Source organism: Spinacia oleracea, chromosome 6 (genome assembly GCF_020520425.1).
Source record: "Spinacia oleracea cultivar Varoflay chromosome 6, BTI_SOV_V1, whole genome shotgun sequence".
Classification (NCBI taxonomy): domain Eukaryota; kingdom Viridiplantae; phylum Streptophyta; class Magnoliopsida; order Caryophyllales; family Amaranthaceae; genus Spinacia; species Spinacia oleracea.
This window is the reverse complement of record NC_079492.1, coordinates 148006765-148029893: the sequence shown is the minus strand read 5'-3', so window position 1 is coordinate 148029893 and position 23129 is coordinate 148006765. Positions and strand designations below refer to the sequence as shown.

At 34.9% G+C, this 23129-nt stretch overlaps 1 protein-coding gene across 3 annotated transcripts; it reads right to left on the bottom strand.

The window, feature by feature from the left end:
• Nucleotides 1-266: 266 nt before the first annotated feature.
• LOC130462481 (phosphoacetylglucosamine mutase) lies at nucleotides 267-16294 on the bottom strand. Of its 3 annotated transcripts, none has more exons than XM_056830769.1 (4): nucleotides 15748-16294; nucleotides 1688-1749; nucleotides 1327-1589; nucleotides 267-472 (listed from the first exon to the last, which is right to left on the bottom strand). In XM_056830769.1, exons 2-4 carry the CDS (start codon nucleotides 1746-1748, stop codon nucleotides 290-292), a joined length of 507 nt encoding a protein of 168 aa, XP_056686747.1. In that variant the 5' UTR covers nucleotide 1749; nucleotides 15748-16294; the 3' UTR covers nucleotides 267-289. The 3 variants fall into 3 exon arrangements, with proteins under 3 accessions (XP_056686747.1, XP_056686746.1, XP_056686745.1); XM_056830768.1 differs by having other exon boundaries at nucleotides 1688-1874; nucleotides 15748-16291; XM_056830767.1 differs by having other exon boundaries at nucleotides 1688-1796; nucleotides 15748-16287.
• Between the last annotated feature and the right edge of the window lie 6835 nt (nucleotides 16295-23129).

Genomic DNA, 23129 nt, shown 5'->3' with positions numbered 1-23129 from the left:
AATAAGCACATCCCCTAGAACCTCAAAATCCCTAACTAACTCTTGTCACATAAATGTATACTCCTCCAAGAATGTAAATCAACAAACTGTAAGTAGTCATTCCAGCATATTTCCCGCCACACTAATATATCAACCAAATTAACCCAGATTGACTTCACAACACCCCTTACTATGTAGACAACATTTAGAAGTTGGCTGAAAAAAACACCCAAGCTATTTCACGGCAAACCTTCTCACACACAAATACTATCCTAAAATATCGGCTATCATTTAGAACTTTGGCGACCATTCAAATAACTACAGAATTAGCATCAGTGTAACAACCAAAAGCCCATAAAGTGAAAAGTATTACTTGCTTTGCAGCTTCAAGGAGATATTCTCCACTGGGACGAGTATCTCTTCCCAGCAAGATCTCTGCTGAACGGACATTATCAAGCGGGATGATCTCCTTACTCACAAAATCACTAATAAGCTGTTTCGGAAAGTGAATTAAACTCAGCACAACCCACAACCAGCAAATTCTTGCTTCAAAATCAAATTTCTCACTTAAACAAGATGGTAGTAACAAATTTATACTCGATGCAATCCTATTTTCAACAATAGAATACAAGCAATGCAAGCGACCAACAAAATAGCAGCAATGATTCTATCTTATTCTTTGCCTTAAACAACCAGAAAAGAGAAAGATAGGTCCAACAAAATCAAGCATTACAACTTCCACAACCATGAGGCTGATCCACTGTTACCTGATTCGCTAATATGAGACTGGGTACGGGATCGCAATTCGTTACCTACGTTGCTAAGTTAGACCAAAATTGTACCATTTTCATGTTGTAATTCGTCTTTTCAGTTTGCTGTTTGTGGGGGTAATTAGAGAATTAGGTAACACTATGTTAGTAAGTACTAATAGTAAATTAGTAACTCATTCATTTCATCTCAAGCACCCGTATCAGGTCCAGAAGCACAAAATAGGTATCAACACTTAACACTTCATCTTGGACCAAAAACACAGATAGAAAGTGTCTTTCATAACTAGCCGAGTCTATTACTTGGACACATACCCGTGTCTGACACAAGTACTGAGTTCGAGTAACATAGAGATAGATGAAGGGTATTCTCAAAGACACTCCAATCTCAAATAAAACTTCAGGTAACATGATATTCATCAAACCCACAAATTAGAAGGTGCACCCGGTTGTATATAGTTCAAATCAAACCCAAATTCAAAATTAAAAACAATTGAACAGAATTCCAACATTGTGAGAATTGACAAAATAAACAAAACCCAAAACTCCAATAACTGTTGAAAAATGAAGGGAGAGAAACCTGAACAAGTTCAAAGGGATCAGCAACATTGGCAAGGGAATCAGCAAAGGGTTCCCAAAGCTGAGACAACATTCCACCATTTGGGTCAGCAATTTTGATGCCATTATCAGACACTTGATTATGGGAAGCTGTGATCATCAATCCAATCACAGATTTGGTTTGGATTGATCTTAAAGCAGCCAAGATTCCAACCCTGTACACCGTTGATTTTAGCAGGGTTGCATCTGCTCTGAACCCTGCTGTTCCATACGATAACTTCACCCCTGCATTTATTTTTTAATTGTTTGAATTGTTTGATTGATTCAAAAATGAAATCCACTGAAATTGAAATTGAAGAGAGGAGATCACAGAAAGATTGTACCTTCGGGTGGTGAGAAGTTGGAGGAAGATTGTAGAACAAGGGAGCTTTGTTCTTGGTTCATCCTGGGATTTGAAGAGAGAGAATAAGCAGGCAGCACCTTAATTGCAATCTGAAGATGTAGCAAGTGTCAAAACTTGTTGGGAAAATCCCAATTTTGCAATCGCTCAAATTTTGAAGTGGGAGTTGTCTGAAAATTTGAATTGCTATCAAATTGAAACTGTGTTTTAGGCATTTAGCAAATTTGGACTTTTTAAAAGAAATTAACTTTGGAGATTTTTTTTTTATTTTGGTATAAAAATTAGAAAAAGATTATTTTGTTGTTAGCAACATTGGTAAATTGCAGAGCAGTGAAAAGATACACTGGACCTGTTGTACAATAAAAATGGTGGTAAAGGTAATTTAACTATCTTTGTCCTTTTTGTAAACGGTAAAACCTTTATTGTGGCTCATTTGGATAAAAAAATACGAAGTAATAATAAGCTAATCAATTTAAGTTTGTGGCGTTTGGTTAGTCTACTCGCTTGCAAATTGGAGTAACTAACTAGTTAAAGTTTACGGCTTTAAATCCTTTAAACGGTTTCTCAAATCATGTAAGGTAATAATTTAAGGTCAAAAAACATGTTGTAAACTTTGAATTTCCTTGCATATCCCCTCCATGTTCCACTTTCGGGAGAATATGTGTCCAAGTGTTCGACACGACAATTTTGTGAAAAAGTTGCATAATTTTGGTCTAAAATGAAGTGTCAAAGTGTCCATATCCATGTCAGAGTGTTGAGGATCCGGCACAGATATTTGAGGTAAAATGAAAAATCCATGCAACATAGATCGTACGTATATTACTTGTTTAGTCTTTACCATTCCACGTACATATCATCAAAATCAGGCAATTGTAGCAACAAAGTAATGCAAGTCTAGGCAGGAAAAAGAGCAATTCATTGCTCTAGGAATTACTGCACCAGAAAACCAGCAGTTCAGCAATCCATTTGAGACTTCAGAATTACTTTCTTCAGAAGATCATCACAGAAAAGAATCATCTGAATTAAACAAAACTATTGCTATCTAGTAAAAGAATCACAATCTTATGATAGTCGTATATGAAATCGAGTCAAATAGATCACCTGTAAGTCTGTAACAGATACATTTATTCAAAAATTTCCACTTCACAACAGAAAAGAATAGCAAAAATTTCATCATGCAAAACAAAAGTCATTGTGTTATGTTCTGACAATCTTCTGAAATATTTCACTCTTCTGATTTCTGCCTTCCATTTTCAGAAATCAGAAAACCGCGATAATCTCAGGTTAAAACTTAATGAACTAACTTCCCAAGTTCTCCTCGGAAGTAGTCTAAAACAAATGACGTCCCAAAGACATACACCAAGTATGATTTTATCATTCGAAAACACCGCTCCTAAAAACCTCCAAAGCGCCATTTACTTCCACAACAATATTTTGAAAATAATATAAATTTAAGTAATTGCCAAAAAAAAAAATACTTCGTATATAAATTCAAAGTAGTCACTCCAAGTTCCTGTCAGGCCGTAGCCTGTAATAAAATAAACCCAAAGAACATAAAAGAAACTACTAAACACCACCTTCACACATAAAACTTAGCAACCGCCCTAGAACCTCAAAGCCCCATCTACTCTCGTAACGTACAAGTATACTCCAAAAATATAAATCAACATAAAATGTAAGCTCTCAGATTGCCACACCAGAATATTTCTTGTCAAGCTGATGCCTCGAATCAACAATCCCAAAGACTACACAACTTCCCACACCTTCATAACACACAAAACTAAGCAACCCAAGTTTTATATTCCGCAAAAAAGTTACCCACTCATACCAGCAAGTTGTGATTTTCCACTCCAAAATATTCATGTCAAATTGATGCCTTAAATCAGTAATTCCAAAGAGAAATCTTAACACGTTTACTTCCCAGCCCTTCAAAACATTCAAAACTAAGCAACTCAAAATTCTTATTATCTGCAAAAATAAGTCTTCCCGCTCGTGCGTTTAGAACATACAAAACTCTGTAACCTAGATTCCCTTTAGAAGTAAATCTGCAAAAAGATTTTCCACTCACAGTCTCACACCACTAGAACACTCAAAATACAGCTACCTGGATTTCCTTTAGAAGTCCGTGAATTTACAACAAGATCTTTCCATCAAACCTCGTAAAATAAATAACCCATGCCAAAATTATCTGGATATGGTGTTGTACAATATAACTATTAACACTTAAGACCCATAAACCATCCAAGCAACAATAGTACTACGTAAAAGATTTTATTTCTCAATTTACCGAGCAACAATAGTACTACGTAAAAGATTTTATTTAGTCCATTAAAAAAGATCTCAAATATTAAGGTATCTAAAATCCTCGAATACGGAGTGTTCTCCACATACTATCCTTTCTTAAGCCAACACCTCTAATCATTTGGACCCAGAATCACACAAAAACCGCCAAAACAGATGTACTTGCCTTCCCATACTTCTAACAAAAGTTTCCTATGCCAAAAGAGTTGTCTTCACAAGATCACTCCAAGTATGACTTTCTTCCAAAATAGAACTTTCCATCAACCACGAAATATTCATGCAGCACCTAGACCTTCAAAATCCCATCTATTCTCAACGTTAATGCATCCCTGAATACTACGAATCAATAAAAATGCAAGTGGTCATTTCAAAAGAATTCCCAGCTTGGAACCGAATTTTTATCCAATTTGTTTATGGAAAGTCAGATATCCCAATAAGTAAATTTGTGAATCCCGCACATAGAGTACGACAAAATTTAGCACAAAATTGTTCTTTCATCTCTCAAAAGAATCATCATATACCTGTAAAACATGAACTTTCAATCAAATAAAACACAAGATCATAACACATCTACTACCACCACCTTAAACGCACAAAACGTAGCAACCTGGATTCCCCTTACTTCAAAAAGCTTTCCGATTAAACCTCCGGAACATAAAAAAAACTAAGCAGAATAGGTTCCCCTCAAAAGACAGTTAATATAATCCACAGAACTTTATAGCAGCACCTTACTACTCAGTATTATTGTCCTTTCAGAACAAAATCCGACTAAGCATACAACTTCTAACTTGTTAACCTATTATCATCTATTATACACTCATTTCATTCATTCCATTCAAAAGATCTCAATTACTCCGTGTTCATAACATAACATTCCCTCCTATAGTCAACACCCCACGTCATTTTGAGTCAAAGATCTCATAATGAATTTTACATAAACCACAAAAGAACCTCAAAAGACCCATCTAATAAATGTACACTCAAAACATATAAATAACATGATAACTGCCACAACAACAACAGAAAAACCATAATGCACTTGGCTTTCCATATCCCTCTCAAAAGTTGCCTAATACAAAAGATGTCTTCACAAGATTAAGCCTCACGAACCTCAAAATCTATAAATTGAAGAAAGTCGAACACTACAACTTCCAACTTGTGCACCTATATTATCAATTAATACGTTCCATCACTCCTCCCAAAAGATCTCAAAGATTGAGGTACACAAAATCTTGCATTTCGAAGTGTTCTAAACGAAACATTCCCTCCTTAAATAAACACATCTAATCATTTTGACCCCCCTAAAAAAAGTACACAACCACCATCAAAAAATGTACTCAACATTCCTCTCAGAAATTGTGCGACATAAAAGATGTCTTCACAAGATGATTACAATTCTCACTACAAAACTTTCCATTAACCACAAATTAGGAACCCCTAGGAAACACAAATCCCCATCTACTCCACAAGATAAAAGCATCCTCAAAAGCTATAAATCAATAATACAACTGCTCACACCAATTACACCGAAACCCTTCTCCGCTCGGAACTGTAATTTTTATCCAATTTGATTTTTCTTATGGGGAATGTTGGCACAAAGTTGGATATCCCAATTAGTAAATTAATGAACCCTGCACATCAAGCTATGATAACATTTATAGCCAAAACTTTAACTTGACCTCAAAACAAAACCTCATATTCCTGTCAAACTGAAAATTTAAACCAAATACACCAACACGCTCACCTACCTTAACTTAGAAATCCAGATTCACGTCATTTGCAAAAAGTTTTTCAACTCATACCTTCAGATCACACAAAACTTAACAACACAGATTCCCTTAATCTACAAAAAGCTTTTCCACTCTTACTTCCTAACAAAAGATAATACACACTAAGACCTTCTTAATAGCACCTACATGTCATAATATCTATATTGTACACTATAACTAAAGCACTTGATACATATAAATACTTCCAGAATAAAATCCTCAACTTACCTAAGAACTTCCAATTTGTGCACATTCAATCTATTAAAATAGTTGCTCATTTCATTCCTTCCATTCAAAAGATCTCACCTGCTCAATTAATTACATTATGTTCGCAATTAACATTCACTTCTTTAAGTTCATAACTCTCGTCATTTTGATCCACAACACACACCAACAAAAACCATCAATTTCATAATACACTGAACTTGCCAATTCCTCTCACAGTGGCCAAAAATAGACGAAGTCCCACAATATATACTCGGAGTATGATTTCAATCATCAACATAAAATTTTCCAAAATCACAAAATGAACATAGCCCAAAAATCCCCATCACTCTCACACCATATAAATACCCTCACATAAATAATTCAATCAAATGTAGGTGGATCCACTCCAATTAACTGCTGCCAATCTGAAACCTCAAAATCAAATAAACCCAAAGATCATAACACTTGCCCCCACTTTCAGAACACAAAAAGCATACCAATGTGAATTCCTTTGAAGTACAAAAAGGTTTTCCACTCATACTTCGAAACACACAAAACCTCACTAGCCTAAATTTCCTTTCGGAGTTGGTTAATCTACAAGAAACTTATTCCACACTAACTGTTAAAAAATGACACTTCTTCAAAAACGTATCAAGTCATACACTATAAACCCTGCCAGAATAAAATCCTCAATTGACTATTCAACTTCCAACTTAGGCACCTTATACATTGATACAGTCACAACCTGAGATCCCATAGCTTAGCATATCACAAACTTCTCCCTTCATGTGCATTTTATAGCCTCCATCCTTATGTCAACACCTCTTATCATTTCGAATAAAAAAAACGCAAACAATAGAAACTTATCGAAGTACAATGACCTTAACTTCCCATATTCATTCTACATTTCTATTCAAAACATCTCAAAACATAACGACGACTCACAGGATTTTCTCCAAATATGATTTCAGTTATAGTAGTAACTTTCCATAAACCACAACATTGCCACATTTAATATATCCTAAAAAAAAATACTCGTAAATCTGATACCTCTAATGAAATAAGCTCAAAAAAGATCATAATGCAACTACTCCCACCACCTTCAGAACATACAAAATTTTAATTCAGATTTTTTTACTCAGCAAAAAGGTTTTCCACTCCTACCTCTAGAAGACACACACACACACACACAAAAGCAGCTGGCTTTCTTTTAGAAGTTGGTTAATCTACAACAAGATTTTTCCCACACAAACTTTTAAAGAAGCATATTACTCTGAACAATTATCAAAACAACAGTTATGACCTCTAAATACTTCCAGAATATTTCTCAATTTACTAAACAATTTCCAGCTTGTTCACCTATATTATCAATTAATATAGTCAACAATTACGTTCATTCCATTCAAAATATCTCAAAGATTAAGGTATCACCAAATTCTTCATTACTTTGTGTTCTCAATGTAACAATCCCTGCTCAAGTTAACACCTCTCATCATTTAGACCCAATAATCACACACACACAACCCTCAACAGAACAAATGTACTTAACAAATGTAATGTAGTTCCCTTCCCATATTTCTCTTAAAAGTTTCCTGCCATAGAAGATGTCTTCATGAGATTACTCCAAGTATGATTTCAGTTTTCAAACCAGATTTTTCCATTAACCATAATAATAACACCTCTCCTAAGTCCTCAAAATTCCATCTACTCTTGCAACATTAATGCAACCTCCAAAGCTACAATTTAATAGAAATGTAAGTGGCAAAAGAACTCTCAACTTGAAATTGAAAACTTCACAAAAACTGAGTTATCTTATAGGGAAGGGAAGTATAAAGTTGGGGGTATCCCAATAAGTAAATTATGGGGCCCGCACATTAGGCTACGTAAATTATGAACCCCGCACATTAGGCTACGGAAACATTTAGCACAACTTTTGTTCCTTTATCTCTCAATCGAATAATCATGTTCATGTGAAACTGAAATCAAATTAACCCAAAGACCATAACACAACTATACCCACCACGGTTGGAATTAAACAAAGCTACCCTAGATTCCCATATCAGAAAAAATCTTTTCCACTCATACAGTCATACCTTTAGAACATACCAAACTTAGCAACTTACTTTGTTCAGAACCATTTTATTCCACTAAGACCTTACTTGTTCCTAACTTGTTCACCATATGATCCATTTATATAGTCTTTCGTTCCATTCAAAGATCTCACCTACTCTTCAATCATGTTTCCCATTTGCAATATAACATTCCCTCCTTAAGAAAACAACTATCAACATTTTGACCAAAAAATATACTACGAAAACAATCAATACATAATGATTTCACTAGTATTCCTCCCGAAATTGGCCAAGATAAACATCGCTCACAAGAGTTATCCCAAGTATGATTTCACTCATCAAAATAGATCTTTCCACAAAACCACCAAATAAACAAAGTCCTTAGAACCTCAAAAGAGACATCAATACATCCACAAAAGGTTAAAAGCACTGTTATAAGTGGCCGTCACTCCAATATAATACTCAAACACGCTACACCCTTCCACAAGAAAATACTCAATTTCCTATTCAAAAGTTCCATAGCTTCAGATATCACAAACTCCTCCATTAAATAGTGCTCACAAGAGGTTAGCCTCTTTCCCCTCAAACATGGCTGCCCGGATTATCTCTGCCAAATACCTCTACAGTCGGGCTTGCCCCTTTAGCTTTAAGAAGGACTCTTTCATCTAGAGGGGTCTTAGAGACCCTTGGGACTCCTTTACTAAGTCTTGCAATTGGGTTGTGGGTAAATGGTATTTTGAAAATTTGTGCGTACCCCTCCGCTTTCTACTGTTAAGTCTATAGAATGCATTCCCATCCCTTATACCTATCTCCCTGACAAGCCAGTCACTAGGTATGTAAGAAAAGATAAATTTTGTTTTAAAAGAGCCTAGAATGATCTGTTTTGTTTGATGAAAATCGAGCAAAAGAGTTTAATTTAATCTGGAAGTGTCAGACTCTTCCTAACGTTAGATTATTCTTATGGCAAGCCTGGACTGGCCTCCTCCCGTCTAGGCAAACTCTTTAAGCAGAGGTTTTAACCTCCCTCCATCATGCCCTTTTTGCCCTAAGGTCATAAAATCCTTGATTGTGTTCACAACAAAATATTCCCACCTAAAGTCAACACCTCCCGTCATTTAGGCACAAAAATCACACACGACAAGAACTGCCAATTACCAAGACAAATGAATTCTGGCTTCCCATGTTCTCTTCAAAAGTTGAATATTACAAAAGATGCCTCACATGTTTTACTCCAAGTATGGTTTCAGTTTTGAAAAACAGAAACATTTCTTTAACCATAAAATTAATACAACCCCTAGTCCCTAGAACCTCAAAATCCCCATCTACTGCCAAAACATAAAAGCATCCTCAAAAAGTACAAATCAATAAAAATGTAAGTGGCCACTCCAAAGTAATCCTTGGCTTGTAACCGGAACTGTCATCCCGTCAGAGTTTGTTTATGGAAGAGTGTGGTATAAGTTGAACATCCCAATAAGTAATTTTTTAGTCCCACGGTTAGTCTAAGACAACATTTAGCAAAAGAAACAATTTTTTGATATCTCAAACAAACCATCATATTCCTGTCAAAACAAAAACCTCGAACTAATACAACCTAATGATCTAAACACAACTGATGCTCCCACCACCTCCATAACGTGCAAAACATAGCAGCTTTTTCCATTAAGCTTCAGAAAGCTTTCCCCATTTTTACCTTTACAACAGACAAAACTCAGCAACCCATATTCTCATTAAAAGTCAGTTAACATACGAGAGCTTTTTCCACTAAAACCTTTTAAGAGAGGACATTACTTGACATAATAATCAAGATATACACATTACTTAAAACACTTAAGGCCCATAAATCCTCCAGGAAAAATTCCTCAATTTACTTTAAAACTTCAGTTTGTGCACCTATATTTTCAATTAATATGGTCACTAATTCCAATCAAAAGATCTCAAAGATGGTAACACAAAATCCTCAATTTCATTGTGTTCCCGGACCCAACACCATGTACACAGTCAACGCACTAGTCATTTTGACCCAAAATAACACAAATTCGAACCTTCAAAACATATATAACTTCCTCTATTCCACTCAAAAATTAACTAAAATAAAGCTCTTCACAAGATATACTCCAAGTATGATTTTAATTTTGGGGAAAAAAAAAATCCGTAGGCCACAAAATAAATAGCCCCTAGTACCTCAAAGTCCCTTCTAGCACCACAATATAAATGTACAAAAACATAAATCAACATAATTGTGAGTAGTCAATCCAATATATATATCCTGTCAAACTAATACCTCAAATCAAATAAATGCAAAATCTTAGAAAAATTACTATCCACCATCTTTGGAACATAGAACACTTGCAATCCCGATTCCTGTGATGTTTTAGATTCACGTGTTTAGTTCATTCCATTCAAAGATCTCATCTACTTATCCATTCACTTCATTCCATTCAAAAGATCTCATCTACTTATCCATGTTCTATAACATTCTCTCTTTAAGTCTACACCTCATAATTTTGACCCAAAAATTATGTTCAATAGAAACCATTAGAACTTAATGAACTTAACTTCCCAAATTCCCCTCAGAAGTAGTCTAAAACAAACGACGTCTCAAAGATATGCTCCAAGTATGATTTCATCTTTTGAAAAACAGCTCCTAGAAACCTCTGAAGCTCCCACAACATAAATATATCTTGAAAATATATATAAAATAATATAAATTTAAGTAGTAACTCCAAGTTCCTGTCAGTCTGAGCCTGAAATAAAATGAACGCAAAGATCTTTAAACAACTACTTAGAAACCGCCCTAGAACGTCAAAGCCCCATCCACTCTCGTAACTTGCATGTACACTCCAAAAATATAGATCAACATAAATGTAAGGTGTCAGTTTGTCACTCCAAAATATTTCCTGTCAAGCTGATGCCTCAAATCAATAATCCCAAATATCTTAACACAACTTCCCACACCTTCAGAACATTCAAAACTAAGCAATCCAAATTCTTATAATCTGCAAAAAATGTTATCCTCTCATGCCTACAGAACACACAAAACTCTGTAACCAAGATTCCTTTAGACGTCACTTAATCTGCAAAAATGTTTTCCACTTGAGTGTCTCACACCATTAGAACACACACAAAAAAAGAAAAAACCTACCTGGATTTCCTTTGGAAGTCAGTGAATTTAAAACAAGATCTTTCCCCCTAAAACCTTACAATAGCACATACCAAATTATTTGGCTATATGTTATGCAATATAACTGAAACACTTAAGACCCATAAATCCTTCAAAATGTTTCTCAATTTACTAAACAATTTCCAGCTTGTGCGCCTATATCGTCAATAATAGTAGTATTAATTAACATCTATCATACAGTCCATTATAAAGATCTCAAAGATTAAGGTATCAAACATCCTCAATTACAATTCGTTCTTTACATAACTATCCCTTCTTAAGACAACACCTCTCATCACCATAATAGAGGTACTTGCCTTCCCATATTCCTAACGGAAGTTTCTTGTCATAAAAGTTGTATTCACAAGATCACTCCAAGTATGACTTCCGCTTTCAAATATTACTACACACTTCAACCACCATAATAGATGTACTTGCCTTAACATATTCCTAACAAAAGTTTCTTGTCATAAATATTGTCTTCACAAGATCACTCCAAGTATGACTTCAGCTTCCAGAACAGAACGTTCCATTACTACATCCCCTAGACCCTCAAAATCCCATCTACTCTCGACATAAATGCATCCTCAAATACTACGAATCAATAAAATTATATGCAATCACTTCAAAAGAACTCCCAGCTTGAGATCGAAATTTTATCCAATTTGTTTGTTGAAAATTTAACTATCCAACAATAACAACAACAAAGCCTTAGTCCCAAAATGATTTGGGGTCGGCTAACTGATTTAACTATCCCAATAAGTAAATTTGTGAACCCTCGGGTACGACAAAATTTAGCACAAATTCGTTCTTTCATCTCTCAAAAAAATCACCATATTCCTCAAAAACTGGAAATTTCAATCAAATAAACCCAAAGATCATAACACAACTACTACTACCACCTTAAACACACAAAACTTAACAACCAGGATTCCCCTTACTTCAAAAAGCTTCTCCACTTATACCTTCAGGACAACAAAAACTAAACAGTGCAGGTTCCCCTCAAAAGACCGTTAATACAAACCAAACTTTTTCCACAGAACTTAATAGCAACACCTTACTATTATTATCCTTTCAGAACAAAATCCCTTACTAAGCATACACCTTCTATCTTGTTCACCTATATCATCTAATATAGTCACTCATTTCATTCCATTCAAAAGATCTTGTTCCCTCCTATAGTCAACACTATTGCTTCCCACCACCTTCAGGAAAAGCAAAACTTAGCAATTCAAATTTCCTTTAATCTATAAAGAGGCAACCCACACATAGTATAATCTTCATACAATACAACTTCCAACTTGTCCACCTATATTATCCATCATTATAGTCACATGTTTCATCTATTGCATTCAAAAGTTCATATCAACTTCTCCATTCAATGTTATTCACGATATAACATTCTCTCCTTAAACCAGCACTTCAATATTATTAACCAAAATATCCTATGCAACACAAAACTATCATTAATGGAACTAAACTTCCAATAAACCTATCAAAATAGTAAAAAATAAACGATGTCTCAAAGACTTACTCGAAGTTGATTTCCACGTTGGAAATAGAATATTCCTAAACCACCAAATATAACACAACTCCTAGAACTCAACTTTCACACATATAAATAGATCATGAAAATATAGACTAATTAATATAAACGTAAGTGGTTAAATATCAGAAAACCTGTAATCAAATAAAACCGAAGACCATAGCACAACTACCAACCACCTCCTCAACAATAAACAAAACTTAGCGATCTAGATTCTCTTCATGTTCCATAAAAGCCTTGGTGAAGGCAAAATACAACTGTCCTTTTTTTTTTTTTAACAGGACAAAACACAAAAACCTAGTTTTTCCTTTCAGAAGTTGGTTAATCTACACAAGCCTTTTCCAATTTAACTGTTAAAAGCACATTTCTTGGCATAATTTTCAGGTAATACACTATAACACGTCCATCATAATGCCCCTCTACTTAGTACACAATTTCCAACTTTGTTCACCCATATTCTTATAATATTATGCTTTTACATTCACTAATTCCATTAAAAGATGGCATAGCTTAAGGTGATCACAAACTCCTCCAATACACAATGTTCTGAACATGACACTCATTCCTCTAGTCAACACTTACCATAATTTTGACCCAATAAAAGCACAGAAAAAAACCATCAAAACATATTGGACTTGATCTCCCATGTTCCTCTCAAAAGTAAACATAACAGGCGACTCACAAGGACTACTCCAAGTATGTAGAACTTTCCATAAACCAGAAAATGAACACGACCCTAAAACCTCAAGAGCCCTACCTACGCTCGTCAAATAAATGTATGCTCCGGAAAAAAAAAATCAACGTAACCATAAGAAGTTACTCCAATCACTTGTAAAAGTGTCAAATGACTCAAATCAAATAACCCAAAGATCTTAAAACAACAACAACCCACCACCCCCGACTACAAAACTTAGCAACCTCGATATCGTTTACCTGAAAAAATTAACTTCTCCACTTGTACCTTTAGAACAGACATAACACAGCAATCCATATATACCCCTTAAAAGACAGATTCTTAGCAAGCTTTTTCCATTACCACCTTTATAACAGCACCTTGGCACAACTAACAAATATACTATAGGTAATTCGACTCCTAAAACTCTTTCCAGGGTAAAATCCTTAACTTATTGTACAGCTTCCAACTTGCGGACTATTCATCAATTCACTCACTGCACTCTTCCCATAAAAATGATCTCATCTACTCCTCCAATTAACTGTTTTCACAATATAACATTTCCTCCATAAGTCAACAATTCTCATAATTTGGACCCAAAAATCATGTACAAGAACATCATCCGACTTAAGGTACTTATCTTCCGATATTGCTATCAAAAGTGGTCTAAAATAAACGACCTCCCAATGACTTTCTAGAAGTATGCTTTCAACTTTTAAAATAGACTTTCTACCGGCCACAAAATGAACACAACTCCTTGAACCTGAAAAGCCCCATCTTTTCTCCAAGTATGATTTCAACTTTCAAAATAGACTTTCTGTAAACCACATAACAAACAAAGCTCTTAGAACCTCAGAAACACCATCTACTATCACAACATAAATATATCCCTTGAAAATATAATATAAATGTCAGTGGTCACTCCGATATTATTCCGGACAGACAGAAACCTATAATCAAATTAAGCCAAAGATCGTAACACTAGTGAACACTACCTTAACAACAAACATAACTTACGATTCGGATTCTCTTAATACGCAAAAAGATCTTCCACTCATACCTTTAGAATACGCAAACCACAACAACTTAGTTCCTTTATAAGACAGTTGATCTACATAAGCCTTTTCCAATAGACCTTTGCACATTTCCTGGCAGAATTATCGAGTCCATAACTTAGCTATTCGGATTCTCTTAATATGCAAAAAAAGGTTCTCCACTCATAGTTTTAGGATACGCAAAATACAACAACTTAGTTCCTTTAAAAGACAATCAACATAAGCCTTTTCCAATAGACCGTTGCACATTTCCTGGCAGAGTAATCTAGTTCATACACTATGTTTCAAAAATCCCTCAAACTTACTATATACCATCCAACTTTGTGCATCTTATCCACTAATATAATCTTGATTTCCATATAAAAGGTCCCGTAGGCTTAAGGCATCACAAAGTCCCCCACTACACAGGGTTCTCACCATAAAATTCAACACCTCTCATCATTTTGACCCCAAAAAATCAGAGAGAACAAAAACCATCAAAATATAATAAACTTAACTTTCCTTACTCCCCTCCAAAGTTAACATAAGCAATGTTTCACAAGAATTACTTCAAGTATTAGTTTAACTTTCAAAATAGAACTTTCCATAAACCAGAAAATAAGCACATCCCCTAGAACCTCAAAATCCCTAACTACTCTTGTCACATAAATGTATACTCCTCCAAGAATGTAAATCAACAAAACTGTAAGTAGTCATTCCAGCATATTTCCCGCCACACTAATATATCAAACCAAATTAACCCAAAGATGTACTTCACACCACCCCTTACGAATGTAGACAACATTTAGAAGTTGGCTGATAAAAAACAAGCTATTTCACTCAAACCTTTCTTCACAACACAAATTACTATCCTAAAATCAACCTCTCTCTCCGATAAGAAGATAACATACAAGGATCCAATACACAAAAACCATCAACATACGTAAAGCTCAGAATTCCTAATTCCCAAAAATAACTACAGAGTACAACCTGCCATTCTGCCCAAGCAATCTGCCATATATTATGCTCCATAACAAAGTCTCAATCATGGAATCCACTACAACATCTATCTACCGACTAAATCAAAAGCTTCCTACTTCACTACTCCCAAAAGACAACTTTTTTCACTAAATATCAAGACAAATTGTAAACATGATACGAGTCATGACAGACTATAATAAATTAACAACACTCATATGTAATTCAGACAGTACAGCAAAAGGTACACTATTCATAATCCTAATCCAAAATTGCAAAAGATGAAGTACAAATTTCGCTTACCGAACTCCTAGTATTTCTTCTTCGTCGGCGTCTTCTTATCCGCGAACTTCTTCTTCTGCTACTAATTATTCTTCTTCTTCATCAACACCATAAAAGAAACTTCGATAAAAACCTAATTTTTCCCGAAGTGAAGACTTAGATCAACATCTTCACTTCGGGAAAAAGTAGTTTCTAAGAGAAATATCACCAGATATGCTCCAATGAAACACGTTGTCGTCCTTCGGAAGATTACTCCACTGTTCCGGTGGCTCAAACTAGTGAATGGATGAATCATCCCCAAATTGAAGAATCATCCCCAAATTGAAGAATCATCATCTAGGGTTAGGGTTGGGTTTTGATCGGAATTGTTAGAATCTGATCGGAGATTCTAGGGTTAGAGTTAGGGAAATTGAAACGAGAGAGAAAATTGACGGATTAGGGTTCTGTACGCAAAACTTTACCGGTGAGAGTGTTTTATGTAGATTTTAAGGCGGTGGTTTCGCGGAATATGGCGGTGGGTTGGAGGTTTGTAACGGTTTTTTCGGTCGTTTTTTTACAGCTCATATACGCGTCTATCTTTCATTATTTTTACTGTACACGTCTGTTTATTACCGAGTTACAGTTGTGCTTGATTTAATTAGGTCGGTTTCAATAAAAATACAGGGTGGGATTTTTCTAAAATAAAAATAATTTTCAAATGATTTTATTTTAGGTTTGGGATAATTGGAAAGAGTTATGGTGTCGCTAACTCTCGAAGGAACTATCATTATGTGAAAATTATTAGGTGTTTGTGCTCTTAGTTGCTTTTTCTTACCTTTTTTTAGTATGCATGATTATCTTTTCTGATTAATTTTGTTATTAATAATTACCTTGGTGACTTTATTTTATCCACTTTTCAAACTACAAAAAGTGGAGCATGATGATAATTTGAGGGGTTTGATTCGGCCAACTATAAGCACAACAAGTTCGTATCTTTTCATTTTACCTTAAAAATAAAATTATTTTTGTCCATTGCACCAATAACATGTTTTCATAAAGTTATCAAATTATTTGAATTGATTGATAATAATACAAAAATATCATAAGTTAATACATCCAATTATTGTAAGGATACGAGTAACGATCACATTTTAGACATAAAATTACTTTTCAAATATTTCATTCTATATACAATTGTGGTAATCAATTTGCATTAAAAACAAATTGTAGTATTGAAAACATTTATTCACATGATCTTTTCAATACGACTACACAAATTCTTATTTACAAGGGTTGTACAATTAATATTATACACCGGAGTAAAAGTTAACTCAAAATACTTAAAAGTTATCTATTTTTTAGTGATTTTTTTTATTTTAATAAAACTTATTTCTTCAAAAACACTAACAATATATAAAATTATTCATTTAACCCTTTAAAATATTTATCTATCAACTTTTTTTTACTAATATAAAAGTTAATCAAAACTAGGTTAAAGTTACTAAAAAATGAGTAAAAGTGATCTTGGTATACAATAAATTTATTGTACACCTTGTGCACGCAAGACCTTTTGATACAACTAAGGGGATTGACGAATATCCTGTCAGAACAAGGAGAATTGATGCCTGAATTGAATGAAATTAATCCGTTGAAACAAGATAAGAATGGGATAACCTACATATAAATCAAACTCCCATTGTAGGGAATCCAGGAGGGGGTGACAATGGAGGAAAAGAACTCCAACCTCAATCATAAACATTTCTCAAGTACAAGGTAAATCTTTTTGTTTTAGAAAGTTTTATCACTTGATTAGGATATGAAATAAAGTAATAAAACAAGTGGGGTTAAGTAGATATTTTAATAAGAAAAATAAGTGGGGACCATGTCATTTTAGGGAGTGGGGGTGGGGTGTAGATATATTATTTAATTAGATAGTAGGGTTGATAAGTTACTAAAAATGGCAAGTGTATCTCTTAAATAAATACGGCCGGAAAAGACAAGTGCATTCCTTAAATAAATACAGAGTAGAAGATTTGATATCGCCCAATAAATTGCAAGGGTGTGAGTTTGGTGTTATCAATTATTGTACATTCATGGATGAGATAAATGTGATAATGAATTGTATAATTCAGGAGGGCAATCAATATTGTGATGGAAATAAATAAAGATCCAAAACATTCCTTTAAAATGATGATGATGTCAAGGACAATAATAATTCAGAGTGCTTTTGCGAAAATTGAACTCCTCTTGTTTCTCCCCTTATAAATGTTCTTATCACCCCTTTGATACAAACAACGAAAGTATTGAACACAACTACACAAGATTCATGACTTCATGTGTTAGTCCCTTTGGCCATTCTGATCGAAGTTCTTGCTAAGCGCGCAGTTGGTGGAAATTGGTATGTTCTAGAGCTGATTAACATGGGCCCAACCCGGCCCGAAAATATTGGGTTTTGGATCGAATATTTCGGGCTGATTTTTGGGCATGGCCCGACCCCAACTTAAAAAAATTGCGGGCTTTGGGCAACGTAAAACGACAAATTTAGTTATAAATTTGGCCTGACCCGAAAAGCCCGCTATTTTTAAAAGCCCGCTATTTTTAGCTCGAAATAGCGGGGTTTGGGCACAAAAAACTGGCCCGGAGCTTGGCCCGGCCCGGCCCGACATAATGGACATAATTTTTTGTCCTCGGCCCGGCCCGAACCTGCCCCGACCCGCCTTTTGATCAGGTCTAGTATGTTCCAAAAGTGTCAAACTTCAATTTGTTAATGTTTCTGTGTCTATGTATGTTTGTAGTATAATATTTTGTGTTACTAAATTTTCAGGGAAGATCAATGGCTACTAAGCTTGCTAATGAAGAAGGAAACACACAAGTAAAAAAGAACTTAGACGGTTGGAAATTCCCTAAAATTTATGTTGACCAATTGTACAAGCGAAAAGTATTTAGGGTTTTCCCAAGCTTTATTGTAAAAGATTTTGAAGAAACCATAACCTTGAAAGCCATTGACCAAAATGTATCTCTTCAATTACTTTCTAGGGATGTCCTAAACTGCTTCATCAAGAGGCATCATAGGTTTTTGCACTTGGCTGTGGTTCAAATAGCTATCAAGCCTCTAATGAGAGACGGCTTAGGAGGTCCAATAGTTGTGTGTCTTAGAGACGCAAGGCACTCCAACTTAGAGAGCTCTTTGTTATTACCTCCGTTTCAGAAAATTCTTTACGCTTTGGAAAATGTGTCTAAAGTATAAAAACTTTGACCGTAAATTCTCGCCATTATATACATCAAAACGTTACATGTAAGATCTTGTTAGATTGGTCTCGGGATGTATTTTCAGAACATCAAATTTTTATAAAATTTTCACATACGAAATTGCATATATTAGTATTTAAATATTATATTGGAGTTCGTGCAAATAGTAACTGTAAAGATCTTTTTGAAACGGAGGTAGTAGCACTTATAGAATCGAATCTATCTCAGGGTCCATTCTATTTTAATTGCTTTCCTAGTTTTTTAGTTTCTTTAACAGATAGTTCTTCGTTCAAAGTCCTTACCCTAAATGTCAAGACCGGTGGGATACCTTTGGCATTGACATACAGGGTAGTGTGTAAGGCGATGGAGGATTTAAGCTCGGAGGCACTCAAAGAGCCGACTTTGGGAGAGACTACTTATTTCCAACCGACTACTGGGGCTCAAACCACGGTTAAATGGGATGAGGTGCAAGTCCCAGAATCATGGACTGATAAATCAGAGCCTGATGAAGCATGTCATGTCGAGGTTTCAAGTAGCTAGAACTTAGAGAAGATTTTGATGGATCCTAGTTTATGATGGAAGAATTGTTTTATTTATTTACTTTTATAATCAAATTTTGTATTGTTTTTAGAAGCTAGATCATGATACATTCAGATGGTATGGTAAATTGTCTTGAAGGATAGTGAAGCATGCATTAGTAGTTGTGTTTGACTTCTGATAGAGTTTAAGCAAAGAATTTGATTTCTGTCAGAGTTTGAGTAAAAAAAGGTCAAAGTAGCAAGAACAAAAAGAGACAAGAAAGTAGTATTGTGGAAGTGTGTGTTTGTCATATCTTTGCATATCATTCAGCTATGCTTTAAGACATTATAACTCATGATATGTTGCTATGTACAACTACTCAACTAGGCATTACTAATTTACTATGCCCCAATTTTAGGTGGTGGGGGTGGACCGGTGGAGGGGAGAATGGTATAGTTGTAAATTTAGATTTGGAAACATCTTCATTTGGATCAAGCCCAACTCTTGGCTGGCCTTATGGGTATTGCAAATAAGACTAATTCTTAGTTAACTCAGGGTGCATGTGTATGTAAGAAATTGTATGAGAACTCATCAAACCTCTAAGCTGGGGGCAGGGCCGTCTCCGGCAATTTGGAGGCCCTGTGCTAAATACAAATATTCGGCCCTATAAATTTTTACGGACAATTATTTAATGTAAAACACATAATTATTAGATTAATATTATTTTATTTATACAAAATATAGAGTCAAATTAATAATATGGTTTAACGTTTTATATGTGATGGTTTGAGAAAATTGATGAAAAGGGTTGATGGACATGAAAAAAGCAAATAAAAAGGGTGCAAGCGAGAATTCGAACCCTGGTGCTCAAAATAAAGGTAAGAAAAAAAGATCTTGGCTCTGGGATCATTTTGAGTTGATCATAAAAAATGGAGAAGAAAGAGCTAAATGCGTGTATTGTCCAACTGATGTTTGTGGTAGCTCTAAAACAGGCACATCTGTTATGAAAAATCACCTTCTTAGATGTAAAGAATACCCTCCTAACATCGATAAATCACAAAGGCTTCTTTCTTTGCAAAGTGAACAAAGTCAACAGAGTATGGGAGATGGCAGTGTTGGTGAAAATGTAACTGGGGAAAAAAAAGGGAAATTAGATTTTTGGAAGTTTAAGCAAGAGGATACTCGGAAAGCTTTTGCAAAGATGATAATAATGGATGAAATGCCATTTAGAGTTGTTGAGCGTGAGGGTTTTCAACTTTTCATGTCAGTTTGTCAACCAAACTTCCTCATTCCCTCACGTTTCACAGTGGCTAGAGATTGTTATCGTGTATTTTTAGATGAGAAAAAGAAACTGAAAAGTTATTTGAGCAAGTGTTCTTCTCGTATTTGTCTCACTACTGATACTTGGTCATCTTCTCAAACTTTAACCTACATGTGTTTAACTGCCCATTTCATAGATCAAAATTGGAAATTGCATAAAAAGATTTTGAACTTTTGTCCAATTAGTGGTCATTCAGGTGAGGCAATTGGTAAAGCGGTTGAAAAGTGTCTTCTTGAGTGGGGAATTACTAAGGTACTTACCATTACAGTAGACAATGCAAGTTCAAATGATGTAGGTGTCCAATATTTGAGAAAGAGGTTGCAAAGATGGAAGGATGGGACTGTTTTGGATGGTAAATATGTTCATATGCGTTGTGCAGCCCATCTTCTTAATCTTACTGTGAAAGATGGTTTAAAAGATTGTGAGGATTCAATCAAAAAAATTCGTGGTGCTGTGAAGTTTGTTAGATCTTCTCCTGCAAGATTACAAAAGTTTAAAAATTGTGTAAACCAAGAGCAAATTGAGTCAAAACGTCAACTTTGTTTAGATGTCGAAACTAGGTGGAACTCCACTTATTTGATGTTGGATTATGCTATGGTTTTCCGAAAAGCTTTTGATTTGCTTGAAAATTCTGATGGTGGTAAATACGTTGCTGAGTTAACAAAACAAGCTGGTGTACCCGTTGATTATGATTGGGATCATGCTTCTTCTTTTCTCCCTTTTCTTAAGATTTTTTATGATGCTACTTTGAGGCTCTCTGGATCTTTGTATTCTACTTCTAACGAATATTTGCTAGAGCTTGTGGCAATAAGCAAAATGATAAAAAGAAAGTGTGAGAGTACTAATAGTGGTGAGAGGTTAATGGCTTACAAAATGAAGAAAAAGCATGATAAGTATTGGGATAATGTGGATAACATTAATTTGATGTTATATATTGCTGTTGTGCTTGACCCTCGTCGTAAAATGTTCTATGTCAAGTGGGCTATAGATGATCAATATGATTTAGACAAGGCTTCGAAGTTGTATGGCATGGTCTCCGATGCTTTGACTTCTTTGTATGAACATTATGCTTCTTCTCAAACTCAAAATGTATCTGTTCCTTCGGAAGTAGTAGATTTGGCTTCTATGGATACGGATGTATACAATGAGCGTGATGTGGCAGACTATGAATTTGAGAAGCATGTTGGTGCACAAGTTGTTTTGGAAAAAAAAACTGATTTGGATAAGTATTTAAAGGATGATAGAGAGCCTAATATCATTGGGAAGAGCTTTGATCCTTTAGGATGGTGGAAAAAAGCCGAGGAGAGGTATCCAATAGTTGCTCTTATGGCTAGGGATGTATTAGCTATTCCGGTTTCCACAGTCGCTTCAGAATCTGCATTTAGCACCGGGGGAAGGATACTTGATCAATTTCGTAGTTCTCTTTCATCACTTATGGCAGAAGCTTTAATATGCGGACAAGATTGGTTGCGTGTTGCAAATCGCCCACTTATTATCGAAGAAAGTATTGCTGAAATGGAAAAGATTGAGGAGGGTAATATATATTTCTATGTTACTCTTTATTTATATTATAAATTTCTGCTCCTTTTGTGTACTTTTAGTAGTAAAATACTAACATAATGTTTATTTTTTTTGTAGAATTGTCCTCATTGGTGGAGCAACCATCGGTTTCCGTCGTTGATGATTATTTCTAATTATTAAATTTCACTTGTTTTTTATATTTAATGTAGTTGAAGACTTTTGTAAACGATTAAGCGTTGTTGTTGAAGACTTGTAATTTTGTTTTAAGACTATTAAGTATTATGTGTTGCTTTCTGTTGGGATGGGTTTGCATACCTTAGTTGCTGACTTGTTGGCAGCACTGTGTTTTTAAAGATTGGGATGAAACAAATCCTTCCTGATTTATGATATTGTTTATAGGTATTATTTAAATTGTGAGCAAGACTGCAGAAGCTTATTTCTTAAATATTTTTTGTAGAAAATAATTTAAAATGATACAGGATAAAAAAAAATGACAGGAGCATTCCGGATATTTGATATCCGGATTATCCGATCCGAAAAATTCGGATATTCGAATATCGGATATCCGAAATTTTCGGATCGGATACGGATAACAAATTTCCAAATATTCGGATACGGATATCCGATCCGAATGTTGATTTCGGATCGGATATCCGATCCGTGCTCAGCCCTAGTCTTGGCTACTACACTTATGAGTACTTACTAACTAGGACAAAGATTACATAATACTTCCTCTATTCTTTTTTAAATGACACAATTATTTAGGCACGTTTGCCAATACACAATTTCAAACGTTAATATCTTTTATTATGGA

Bases quoted from the DNA above. Each gene is read 5' to 3' on its own strand.
- LOC130462481 (XM_056830769.1), bottom strand. From the start codon at position 1,748: ATGAACCAAGAACAAAGCTCCCTTGTTCTACAATCTTCCTCCAACTTC. The intron at 1,590-1,687 runs GTACAATCTTTC...AAATAAATGCAG, and splicing joins CAACTTCTCACCACCCGAAG to GGGTGAAGTTATCGTATGGA. The intron at 473-1,326 runs GTTTCTCTCCCT...TTTCCGAAACAG, and splicing joins ATCCCTTTGAACTTGTTCAG to CTTATTAGTGATTTTGTGAG.